The sequence below is a fragment of the Spermophilus citellus genome (assembly GCF_964194105.1).
Source record: "Spermophilus citellus genome assembly, chromosome: 2".
Classification (NCBI taxonomy): Eukaryota; Metazoa; Chordata; class Mammalia; order Rodentia; family Sciuridae; genus Spermophilus; species Spermophilus citellus.
In genome coordinates, this window is record NC_138183.1 from 162,806,196 (window position 1) to 162,820,130 (window position 13,935).

At 33.3% G+C, this 13,935-nt stretch overlaps 1 protein-coding gene across 4 annotated transcripts in view; it reads left to right on the plus strand.

Annotated features, from left to right (window-relative positions):
- Positions 1-13,935, plus strand: part of CWF19L2 (CWF19 like cell cycle control factor 2) — a 102,887-nt gene that overhangs the window by 39,641 nt on the left and 49,311 nt on the right. For all 4 annotated transcript variants that reach the window (XR_014020412.1, XM_081279383.1, XM_081279384.1 and 1 more), the window contains exons 10-11: positions 797-889; positions 12,414-12,527. Coding sequence is in view for 3 of the 4 variants with exons in the window: in XM_081279383.1 (XP_081135509.1) it covers positions 797-889; positions 12,414-12,527 (207 nt within the window). In the remaining variant the exon portion in view is untranslated. The remainder of the gene's footprint in view (positions 1-796; positions 890-12,413; positions 12,528-13,935) is intronic.

Genomic DNA, 13,935 nt, shown 5'->3' on the forward strand with positions numbered 1-13,935 from the left:
GTAATGTGTGTGTACTCATCTTAAACTCAAATACTTAAGTGGTCTTTAATTGATCTTATGAGTCACATAAATTTATTATTTAATTTGCTAGTTTATGGTTTGTTGCTTTCTATGTTAGGTGTTTTATAAATTTCTATAGTAATTTTTTAGAGTAAAAATGAAATATATTCATAATTTTTATCATATTACTTATAACAATGAAGAAAACAGTATTTTAAATGTCATGATGACTTCCTTGTAGCAAGTAACTGATTTTTTAAGTATTGAAAGCTTTAATATCTAAGGAATTATAAAAACTTCATTCTTGAGGTTACATATTTCTTTCATTATCCTGTCTCCCTCAAAATGTATGTCTTTGAAATGGTTTACCTTCAAATTGTAAATAAATGGCATAGGTACTTGAGAAGTTTGTAACTGAAATAAGTTCATTAAAATGTTATATATTAGGCTGTGAATTGGTAATTGAAATTCGCTATTGGTTACATAGGGTTTTATTTATTTATTTTTTAAAGAGAGAGTGAGAGAGGAGAGAGAGAGAGAGAGAGAGAGAGAGAGAGAGAGAGAGAGAATTTTTTTTAATATTTATTTTTTAGTTCTCGGCGGACACAACATCTTCGTTGGTATGTGGTGCTGAGGATCGAACCCGGGCCGCACGCATGCCGGCGAGCGCGCTACCGCTTGAGCCACATCCCCAGCCCTACATAGGGTTTTATTACGCTGTTTTCTGTTATATAAAATTCTGTAATGAAGAATTAAATGACATATCATAACCATTTTGCTTATTTTTTTTTTGAAGGAATTAGCTGAACAACTTAAAGCCCAACTTGAAAAGGCAAACAAATTCAAAGAAACTGAAACACAGATATCATTAAAAAAATCTGGGGTAGAGGTAAGTAATAAAAGTTTATTTGCTAGCATATAATATATTATTAATTTTCAGTGGCCATATTTTAATTTGAGATATGTTAGTATCTGTGTCTGTGTTTATATGTGTATATTTGTTCACTTGTTTTTTAAATTTTATTTTCATATGCATTCTCTTCCATTTCACCAATATTTCTCTGTTAGAATAAAGCCTAGACCTAGGACCGAGGAGAGCTGTTTTTGTTTTAGACTCTGTTGCTTGACCTTATGTAAGTCAAACTGATCCATAAATTCTTTCCTACAGAGTTAGAGATTTCAATTGGATATCCATTCCATACAAGGCAAATTATTTTGTTCTTGTTCTTTATCTACAATACAAAACAGATAAAAACACTTATCTGCATATCATTTTCATTTGGTAGAGATGGAGAGACAATAAAATAATAGCTAAAAATATGATACAACATATTAGGAAATTATACGTTCTGTGGAATGTAGTGGAGATTTTGAGCAGGTTGAGTACATGGGCCAATTCTAATTGAGTAAGTGACATTGATGCAAAGGTTGGAAATAAGTGAAGGAGTATGTCTGTGTATCTGAGTGAAGAGCTCTCTAGGTATAGGTAATAAAGAATTAGAAGGCCCTAAGATATAATTTGTCTGATGTGTAGGAAGAACAGCAAGGAGATCAGTGCTACTGAAGTGGAATGAATGAGAGAGAGGGAAAGATTAGGGGATCCAGGTTGGAGACTGTGGGAAGCCAGATCATGTCAGATTTTGAAAAAATATAGTAAGGAAGGAGGTTTTATGCTGTTTGAGATGAGAAGCTATTAAGGGTTTTTGAGCAGAGAGTATTTTTTGATAGCACTGGCCTGCCTGTGTTAAAAATAGATCAAATGAGAGTAAGGACAGAAGGTGGAGTTCAGGTGTAGGCTCTTGCGATAATATAGATAAGAAAATGATAATAACTTTGACCAAAGTAGTAGCTAAGGAGATGGGTTGAAGTGATTGTGTGTGTGTGTGTGTGTGTGTGTGTGTGTGTGTGTATTTCTCTTTATTTTGAAAGGAGAGTTATAAGGATTTTTATTTTCATGGTGGTTTATATTAGGATGTACTAGATGGGTAATGACTAAAGAGAGGAGGCAAAGCAGTCTTTAGCTTGAGCAGCTGAAAGAATAGGGTAGCCATTATTTGAGTTGTAGAAGAAAGGAACAGTAGGTTTTGGGGTGAAGATAGAGGCCTGTTTCAGATATATTGAGTTTGGATACTCTTTAGATGAGGAAAAAGTAGAGATATTGAGTGGGCAGTTGGATAGTGGGAGGAGCCTAAATTGCAGATAGAAATTTGGTACTTATTAGCATAATAGTATTTAAATTCACAATGCTGTATGAAATAATCATGTATATAGAAGTTGAAGGGCTGAGATTGATACAATACAGTGTTGAGAGGTTAGATGAATTAACTCACTTAGTTTTCACAATATTCCTTTAGGTACTTCATGTCATCAGCACAACTTTGTAAATTGAAAGACTGAGGCAGGCACACTTCCTCAGACATAAAAAATAAATGAAGAAAATCTTTAAATCAATAAAAGTACTTATATATCCATGATACTTCTTTGATGCTAAAAGATAAAATTCATAGCTGGAGAGTCACTTTTAAGACAGGATAAGGTTTATAGTGAATTTAAAGACCTGTTCTCAAAGATTAATTTATACAATTTACTATCATAGAGAGATCAGAATGTTGAGTTCCATAGAATTTACTTCAGGCTAAGATTATTAATAACTTAGATAATAGCACAAAGAGTATGTTTATGAAATTTGCTATTTTCCCTAGGGTGTAAGAGCTAATATTTTTGAAATAAATTATTAAAAATTTCTCATATAGATACAGAAACTGAGAATGAGAAATTACAAGTATGATTAAAAATAGGGAATAATGAGGGATAGCTAAAATTAGATATGTTGTTCAGTCTCTCTTACATACTTTTGCCCAGTTAATTTTTTCAACAATCCCGTAGTCATATAGTAGTTTTGTACTATGAAGCTTTCATTGGTTTCTTAGAGCCAAGCAAATTAAGTACAAGGTTTTCCACAGTATAGCTCCTATTTCCAGCCTTATCTTGGAGGCTGCTTACACACAGATAACATGTCTTTTGGCCGTTTAGATATGTAGTATATTATTTGTCTCATAAGTATCATCCTCTTGAAGCTTATCGACTTCTCAGTGTTTGTCTTTACATCTTTTATGATGCCTTTTTTCCTGATCCTCTTAAAAGATTGCAACTTTTTCCTCTTTTGAAACCTTGAAGACAAAAGAGTTAATTTTTTTTTTTTTTTTTAGTACAGTTTTAGGTTCATAGCAAAGGAGAGCTGAAGGTATAGAGATTTCTCATAGAACCCTACCCCTATGTATTTACTGTGTGCCCTGTTATCAACATCATCTACCATACTGGTACATTTGTTATAATTGATGAATTTACATTGATGTATTATAATCCTCCAAAGTCTGTAGGTCCTCTCTTGTTATTATATATTCTACAGGATTGGACAAATGAATAATGACATGTATTCATCATTATAATATTATACAGATTGTTTTTATTTCCTTAAAATCTTTTGTGCTCTAACTATTCATCTCTCCCTATTCCAAAATTCCTAGCAACCACTGATCATTTTACTGTTCTCCATAGTTTTACTTTTCCGGAATGTCACATGCTTGAAACCATGCAGTATGTATCCTTTTTTAGACTAGCTACTTTCACTTAATAATAATGCATTTAAGGTTTCTCCATGTCTTTTCATGGTTTGATAGCTCATTTCTTTTTAGTGGTGCATAAAAATTTATGGTTGATAGGTACCATTTTTTTAATCCATTTACCTGTTGAAGGACATCTTGGTGATTCCAGATATTTGCAATTATGAATAAAGCTGCTCAGAATATCTCTGCAAAAATTTTTCTTGGGTGTAAGTTTTCTATTTCTTTGGGTAAATACCAAGAAGTGCAGTTGCTGGATCATATGATAAGAGTATGTTTAGTTTTGTAAGAAAACTCTTTTAAGATTTTTAAAGTATTTGCTATGGCATTTATTCTTTCAAATTTATATTTATATACTTGTTACCACCTTATAGTGTATATCTATCTCTTTCCAGACTCTTGTGTTTTTTTTGTGTGTGTGGTGGGGGTACAGGTACCAGGGATTGAACTCAAGGGCTCTCAACCGCTGAGCCACATCTCCAGCCCCTTTTAAAAAATTCTGTTTAGAGACAGGTTCTCACTAAGTTGCTTTGCACCTTGCTTTGGCTGAGGCTGGCTTTGAACTTGTGATCCTCCTACCTCAGCCTCCTGGGATTACAGGTATGTGCCACTTAGCTTGGCCAGACTCTTGGCATTTTTATTAAAGGATTTTAAAAACTTGCCTGGACTTCAGGGGATTTCTGAATCAGGCATATATTTTCCCTTTTGATATAATTATTGGAACAGTTATCATTGTAAGAAAAGTCTTCTTGAGATCAAGTACTATTTATTTCAAACAATGGTGGTGACATGGCTGTTTCACAGTAGTAGTATGGACACTTATCCATTCATCTGTTAAAGGGGACCTAAGTTGGTTCTATAGCTTGGCTGTTGTGAATTGAGCTGCTGTAAACATTGATGTGGCAGTGTCACTATAGTATGCTGGTTTTAAGTTCTTTGGGCATAAAACCAAGGAATGGGATAACTTGGTCAAATGGTGGTTTCATTCCAAGTTTTGTATGGAATCTAGAGTAATTGCAACAATTTACAGTCCCACCAGCAATGTATGAGTGTACCCTTTACCCCACATCCTTGCCAACATTTATTGTTTCTTATATTCTTGATAATTGCCATTCTGTCTGGAATGAAATAAAATCTCAGTGTAGTTTTAATTTGCAAGGTAGTATAGACTTCACAGGAGTAGTGCTGTGGTCTCCAGAGTGACTTCCAGTTGGTGGGACTAACAAAACGTCTCATACTGAATACTCCAACTCTGCTTTTGCCTCTCTTTTTGAATAAGTATGAAGAAAAGGAAACATATGATTCATAATTATTCTTTCATTTTACTTTACTCATATGCAATAGAATCAAAATTTTTTTTTGAGGATAGGATTTTTTTAATGTCTAAAGAGGCATTGAATGTGTGTTAGTATTAAGGAATACTTTGTTACTTGTATTTTAATATATTTATTGAATTTATTAGTGACAGAACCTGTTCTTTTTTATCCATTAAATATTATTGATAACGTTAATAAAATCACTTAACTAATCTAAGAAATATAACAGATTAAATTTTTTCAATACCAATTCCAGTGCTAGCTAATTAAATTCCCTTATATTTTTAAACCATTATTACTTTTTTTTGGTACAAGGGATTGAACCCAGGGATACTTAACCACTGAGCCACATCCCCTGCCCTTTTTATTTTTTTATTTTGAGACAGTTTCTAACTAAATTGCTGAGGGTCTTGCAAAGTTACTGGGGCCTGCCTTGAACTCGTGAGCCTCCTATCTCAGCCTGCCAAATTGCTGGATTACAGATGTGCTCCACAATTACTTTTATATATCTTATTCACTTAAGGATTTCAAAAGCCTTCAAAAGATTTTTTAAAAAGTTTTCAGAGCTACAATGATACTTTTACCTAAACTCAATATAAAAGGTTAAGTTTGATTTATTTTTTAATCTCAGGTTTGCAAAATTACTTAACCAAACTAAGGGGAATTTACTGTTTCACATTGGCTAAGATCTCTCCATAGAGGATTTTGGAACTTGATACACTTAACAAGTTTGGAATAATTGATGAGGGATTTAAGATCAGTATGAGGGACCCTAGACAATAAGGTTGAACCTGAGCTTGAGATTTTTGTTGATGAGAAATTTAAGATCACTATGTGGGACCCTGGAAAATAAGATTGAACCTGAGCTTGAGATTTTTGTTATGTGTCATTTCTTGTGGTCAAGCTCTGCTGGACTTCTCAAATGAACTGACCATTTCTCATCTTTTGGTTGAAATCTGTCCTGTTCCATAAGATTTCATTTCTTATACCTAAAGTGAAAAACATTTTTTTTCCATAATTCCTTGTAGTTGCTTAATGTGAAATCAGATTTTGAAGTATCTAAGACAAGCAAAAGGAGGGATGTAGAGAAATACTGATGAATCTATGCAGTCTGAAAATGCTGGAGCTACTTTGTGGTTTGCAACACAAGGGAAAAAAATTGAAGCATATATTCTGTAGAATGACATATGTGGCAATTCAGTAGAGTAGAATTCAAAATAGTAGATAAAGTAGAATTTCTATTTGTCAGTTGTTTTGGAAACTGTATAGGCCTTTGAAGGTTCAAATAAAAAGATTTTTATTCTAAGGATACTTTCACCAGAAATAAATATTTTCATCCTTGTGAAGATGAGATTCTTGCACATCTGGTTCAAGCTTTTCTGGGTATATGTGTAAAACAAACCTCTTCTAACAGTTCTGACATAATTCTTTACTGCTGGTAAAGTAAGATTTTCTGTCAGCATCAGGACCTTAACTTACCTAACTTTCAAAGTAGTTTTGTTAAGAAATGAGGGTAGAATACAAAGTTTTTTATGCTACACAGAAATTTGATGACTTTCTGGAGGAAAATCCAGGAGTACTTCGCTAGAAATTTTACCCTTTCAGGAAAAGGAAAACCCCATTCATTAGAACAGTTGAACAGGAAGGAATTCTTCATTTGTTGGAAATGCTAAGTTATAGGAAGAAGATAAAATCATTTAAAAAATTCAATTTGAATTTATTTTTACCTTATGTATAAAAACTCAAAATTATACTTACTGGAGTACTATGTGATATTTCAGTACATGTATGCATTATGTATTGTTTAAATTAGGTTAAACATATCTGTCTCCTCTTTTATCATTTTTTTTATGATGAAACATTCAAAATTCTTCCTTCTAGTTTTTTGAGATAGGTAGTACATAATTGTTATTTATACTCATCCTACTGTGCAATAATAGCTCACCTTTCCAGCATTCCACCAGAACTTCTTACTTCATTCTATTTTCAACTTCTATGAGATTGACTTTTTATATTACTGTACATATGAGTGAGGTGATGCAGTACTTGTCTTCTGTGCCTGGCTAATTTCACTTTACATGATAGCCTCCATTTCATATTATTGCAAATGACAGGGTTTCATTCTTTTTGTAGTTGAATATTATTGCATTGTGTATATGTGCCACACTTTCTTTATCCATTGATCAGTTGATGGACACTTAGATTGTGTCCATTTCTAGGCTGTTATGAATAAACATGTTATGCATACAATAAACATGGGAATGCAGATGTCACTATGAAAATATGTCCGTTGTGTATATACCCAGCAGTGAGATTGGTGGATTGTATGTTAGTTCTCTTTTTAATTTTTTGAGGAATCTCTGAACTGTTTTCCCTAATGGCTGTACTAATTTATATGCCCACCAGCAATGTGTAAAAGGATTCCATTTTTTTTCACGTTCTTGCCAGCCCTTGTTATTTTTAGTCTTTTTGTTAATAGCCATTCTTACTGGGGTGAGGTAACACTGTAGTTTTGATTTTCATTTTCCTGATGTTTAGTAATATTGAGTATTTTTTCATAGACTTGTTGGTAATTTGTATTTCTTCTTTTGAGAAATGTCTATTTAGATTTCTTGCCTGTGTTTTAATTGGGGCTTTTAACTATTGAGGTTTGGAGTTCCTTTTGTATTCTGTATATTAGTCTTTTGACAGACGTGTAATTTGCAGGAACTTTCTCCTATTTCATAGGTTGTCTCTTTACTCTGATGACTGTTTCCTTTGTTGCCTAAACAATCCATTTTTAGGTTCCTATACTCTGAAACATTTCTCCGTTTTTCTCTTCTGTAGTGAACAATCTGTTCTCTTGAACTGACTGTGGTTGTAATTAGAGATATAGTAGAGATTGTTCAAAAGTCATGAAAAAATTAGAATAAAAGCAACTGCCTATTTATTGAAATTTTAAAGATTAGGTTGAAACAGGTGCCATGGCCTTCAGTGGTGGCAGACTTGGGGAATATCATCATCAATTTGTGGAAGATCAGCGACCACTGGTGGGAAAAGCTGATCTAATGGAAGAGTTTGGCATTATTTTCAAAATGGTAGAAAAGTTTTTTTAAACATTTAGAATTTTAAATACCAGCTTTGACTCGAAGCCATGTATACTTTTTTATTTTTAATCAATGTTACATAAAGCAGTACTAAAAGGATGTATTAAATGACTAAGTCACAACTATTCAACTGCTGTTGTAGCATTAATGCAGCCTATATAATATGTAAGTGAATGGACAGTGGCTCTGCTTTAATAAAACTTTATGGATACTAACATTCAAATTGCATATAATTTTTATTTGTCACAAAGTACTATTTCAGTTTCATCCTGATCATATAAAAAATGTGAAAACCATTCTAAGCTTACAGGTTGAATGAAAACAGAGAGCAGGCTGCATTCCTTTTCTGACAGATATTCTTAAACCTCATTTTCCATATTAATGCAGTAGCAAATTGGAAACTTACTCAGTATTTCTGGTATCAATATTGTGTATTGGGTAGCAAATTGGGAAAATGTAGTGTCATTTGTGTTGGCTGCTTTGAGAAACGGAAAGTAGGAAAGTGGGTAGAAGAGGAAAGTTATCGGGGAAAGTGGGCTAACCTTGGGAGTATAATTAATCTAGAGATACTGGTTTGTTAATTCCATTTATCAAAGATTTCTTGAGTGCCCACTGTTTGATACCGTTCCAGGTCCTTAGATACAAAGGAGTACGTTGCTTGGCCTTTGTCCTGGAAAGGGGAAAAGACAGTTGAGTTTTAAATATCTGTTGAGTTACTATAAAATCAATAATGTACTTTGTGGGAGATTATTATTTACTTTTCCATAATTATTGTAAATACCAGTTGGGAATGTTCATTGTTGGCCATGTTAGTAAATTGATTTTATAACTTCATGTAAAGTGTTTTGTTTTCTCCTTTCTTCCTTGAAATTAGAATTCGTGATTTCCATCAGCCAGAGGGATGGATAATGATCTGTGGATAATGAATGAATGGTCCCTGAACATTTTGAGAGTTTGTAATAAGTGTCTAGATATTTATAATAAAGCAATCATTTTTTGGTGTTTTCAAAGTAAAAGTCCTACAGAGCAAACTGCAGTTGTTGGGGATAATTTAAAAATCTGGAACATTAGGCATTTTTATGAAAATTAAACAATTTTATAAATGCTTTCCAGTTGTACCAAAAAGTGTTTCTGCTTTCTTTGGAGAGAAATTAGTAAATCACATGGGTGATAAAAATGTTTGTGCCTATTTTTTGTGTAGAAGGAGCTTATTTCTATCTTTGGTTTTAAACCAAATAGATGGTTAGAATGCACTCTGTCATGAGTACTTAAAGTGGGATAACCTCATGTCTTTTGTGTTGGTACGCCTATAGAAAAGAAGGTAGACAAAGGTGGTCAGGCAGTGGGGGAGACAGCTAATAGGAAAAGTTGGTTAGCTTTGGGAATATATTAATATGTTTGAGGCACCGGTTTGTTAATTATATTTGCCAACCATTCTTGAGTACTTACAGCAGTTTACATTGTGCCAGGTCCTATAGATACCAAGTAGTATAGTTTGGCCTTTGGCTTAGAAAAGTTGGCAAAGACAGAAAATGATAAGTAGTGAGATGTAACTTAAAAGGTTATGTTCTGGCAATGTAAATGTGCCTGAAATTATTGGTAACAGAGCATTGAATGTGATTATATCCTTAGTTTCCTAGTTGAGCTAGAAGGGCTATGTTCCATGCAGAGGAAATAAAATGTATAGTAAATATATAGAAATTATGAGGAGGTGGAAAAGCAGTCAAGAGCCAGAAATTAAAGCCTTTGTATACTATGTTAGTGTTTGAGTTTAATTCCATTACTTAGTACAGTGCTTCTTAGACCATGGTATAGAATCAGATTTATTATTTTATATGTTATATATAGTATACATAAATATATAATATATAAAATATATATGAATATATATAATATACATATAAACACTCACGTTTAAAGTTTTCTGGTTCATCATGGACTAATTGATTTATAAGATGCAATAAAACATGTAGAAAAATGAAATAAAATATGAAATATGTCTCAAATTTTTATTTATGTTGAATCAATATAAAATTGCTTTATGTAATTGCTGTGAAAGTTATATAAATACTCAGGTTTTGTGCTTACCTCATCATGGATTGTAACAAATATTTTATGGCTGGTAGTCTCAGGCTTGCGCTGGTCTGTGGGCTATACTTGGTGTGGTATTAGTCTGGGTAGTCTGGGTCCCTCAGGGTTTTCAGCAAAGAATAGTGTGATTATAGTTGTATTTAACACAGTGAAATTCTGGCAAATATGAATGATAATTAGATTTTAGTCTGGAAGACTGGAAACTAAGGAATCTTGGAATTATCACTTAGCAATTGAGGGATAGCTATAAATGGAGGAGAAAGTAAAGATGACATTTTTATATTATTAATTATATAGGGAGCAGTTTTCCTACTAGGCTATAAACTTGTTAAGGCAAAGCTGTATTTCTTTTGACCACTATAGCATAAGATAGGCACTTTAAAAAATTATTGAATGAATGAATAAATGACTAAATGAGCCAGGGAGGCAAATGCAGAGAAAGTATTTGAGGCAGAAGGATATAATAACCAGAATCAAATGTTTTCACACTGAGAAAGATGATAATTTAATAATATTTACTGGATTTAATAATTTTAAGGTCCTAAGATAATCATCTTTAGCAGAGTGATGAAGTTAAAAGTCAGATTGTAGGGGCTAGGGATGTGGCTCAAGCTGTGGCGCGCTCACCTGGCATGCGTGCAGCCCGGGTTCGATCCTCAGCACCACATACAAACGGGGATGTAATAATAAATATTTAGAGAAAATTCTCTCTCTCTCTCTCTCTCTTAAATAAAAAAAGTCAGATTGTAATGTCTTCCTCACCTCTATTATCTATCTGCTAAGGAAAAGAATAGAGAGGCTCTTCAAAATATAACATTTCATTAATTAATTTTAATTTACTGAGGAGAAAAGTAGTGATATATCATCTTATTGTCCATTTGGTATTGTATGGAAAAATACCTTCTTGTAAGATTAATAATAGGAGTGTAATTTTTTTCTTCATTTCTGCAGGACAACTAAATCTCTACTAAATGAAATTGAAATTGATTTTTTTATATTTGATTCTGATTTGAGAAGAAAATTGAAATGTGAATAATTTGCTTCATCTTATTTTCAGTTGATTTTTAATGAATCTATTCCCTACTATTCTTGATTCTTTATTAGAACTTTACCAATAACATTCCATTTTCATCATAAAATAAAGTTTATTTTATTTTGTGCCAGGCATGTGTTTGGCTAAAATTTTGTAGGAAGAATTCTGGGATGTGGGATATAACTTCTGAAGAGCCAGAAGCAGAAAAAACAAGTCTAGGATCCTAATTAGAAGAAGATATATTCCATGTGTGTGTAAATATGTTAAAATAGCTACTGTCATATATAACTAAAAAGAACAACAATGACAATAACAAAATACCCAGCCTGAGCTAGTCAACCCTCTTTAGCACACTCCTGGCATACTGCAGTGGTCTGTTATTTATTTCCCTGCCTGCAGGCCAGTGGACAGCTAGGCCATTGATTGCCAGTGGTACTTGGAATGAACACTTGTTAAGATGTGCACACTTTATTTTTGAAGAATTTCCACCTGAACAATGTGATATCATCATGCTGCTTTAATTGAAAGTCCAGTTTCAGGGGCAGTTGTTTGCCCTCATCAAAAATTCCTTCACCAGAAATTGATTTTTGGTAAAAATAAAGGTATTCGGGATCTTAAAAAATAGATTATTAATAGAAAGAAGTGTGGGGTATCATAGTAGCTAATTTAGCAGGTGTGTTTTTTCATTTAGTTGCTTTATTTCTTATAATAAAATTTCAGTAGAATCTTTAAGAAACATTCATCAAATATGACATTTGCTATAAAAGTGACGGGTGCTCTCAAACAATGTCTGGTGAACTATTAATACTTTGTCATCTGTTTTTTTTGGTACTGGGGATTGATTCCAGGGGTGCTTAACCACTGAGCAACATCCCCAGCCCTTTTTTTATATTTTATTTTGAGACAGGGTCTCACTAAACTGAAGCTGGCTTTGAATTCACAAGTCTTCTGCCTCCACCTCCTGAGCGAATGCCACCATACCTGGCATCTTTGTCATCTTTATTAGAGTCTGGCTAGAAACTGTTTTGCAGTTGGTTCTGTGATTTTTTTTTCCATAAAAAAATAAACTCTGGCATTTTCCCTGAAAAAATTATGGTTATTTTACCGTATAGTGGTGATGAAAATCCAGAAGAGTTAAAATAATACATAATATTATTTGAAAACTAGAATTTTTTCTGTTTTTTTTTATTGTTGTTGTTACTAAATGTACACATTCAACATTCTTCACAGTTATTTCAAAAGATATTCCTGCATCTTTTTGTAGAATGAAGAGCAAGAAGTGATCCTTGTTAGAACAGATGATTCTGGAAGAGTGTGGCCTGTGAACACATCAGGAGAATCTCTGGAATCAAAAGCAAGAAGAAGGAAGAGACAGAAGGTATAGTTAACATATGTCCTTGTTTCTTTTTGCATACTTACTATATCTCTTAGGGAAAAGCTTTATGTCCCAGACCTGTTACTTCCTTAGATGGCTATTTGAGACCTGGTAATGGTGTATCCACATAAAGTAATATCTTAATTATGTAGGTGCTATGAACCCTCATACACCTAATTTTCTTTTCCCTCTTTCAGTTCTAGCAATTAGTTTTTAGCACCAACTTGAGGCTCTTAAGATGGCAAAAACTGCATATTTAGTTTTCCTAAGTAAGGTTTTTGTTTGTTTGTTTGTTTAAAGAAAATGACATCCCTGGGGAAAAGGAAAAGTAAAGGGGCAGAAATAGGCATTGTAATTCTAGTAGAAGTCCTTTAATATGGAAGCAAGATAATACAAATAATAATTGAGAATACAAAAGATTTAAGTGCCTGTTGCTGCCAGAGATACTAGTTTACATTTTTCAACAAACAGAAGTGGGGGAGATACCTCTTCTAAAGTAATGAGGAATTAGGGGAGTACAAAGGAGCTATGTAGGAGAATAGTAAAGGTTTGAATATATAAAATGACAGAACTGCACAGGGATCCATAAATGCATTGAAAGAGGGCACTGAGGGCTGTTTTTTTGTTTTTTTGTTTTTTTTGGTTTTTGTTTTTTTTTTTTTTTTTTGATAGGCATACTATCAAGCAAAAGGAAGGCAGACATATTCATTCAGGACTGGGATTTGCTCTTTGAGTATAATGAAAGGGCAAGAGGGCCAGATATTAAGAATCTGGAGCCAGGGAGTGACTGAAGTCATTGCATATGAGGTTTAAGCTAGCGAAGAAAAGAATAGCAATATTGGAAAAATAGTGGGACTCTGGTTGCAAAGATCTCAAAACAGTTGAAGACCAGCTTTTATTTGGATAAGGAAATGCAAGAACAGCATTCAGCAGATTTTGTTTGGAAGGAAATAAATAGCACTTAACTATTCCTTACCTGGAAATGGATCCAACTGAAAGGAAAAGCCAAGATTGAATTAGATGGGGATCAGAATATTGGTATTATTTCTGATAAAGCTGTTTGTAGAGTAAGGTTTTAATAGAAGTGGATGTCTTATCATTTCTATTTGCTGTAACAATACCATAGACTGGTGGCTTACACAATGAGAATTTATTTCTTATAGTTCTGGAGAGTGGGAAGTCCAAATCAGCTCTGGCAGGTTTAATGTCTGATTGAGGGCATGCTTCCTGGTTTGTAGTTTGTGGTTTTCTCATTTTATCCTCATATATTAGAGAGGGGCAGGCAGAGAGAGAAAGTTCAAATGTCTACTTATATATAGGTGTATTAATCCCATTTGAGACCTAATTACCTCCTGAAAGATTCCATCTCTTAATAGCATCACATTGAGATTTCTACTTGTGAACTTGGGAA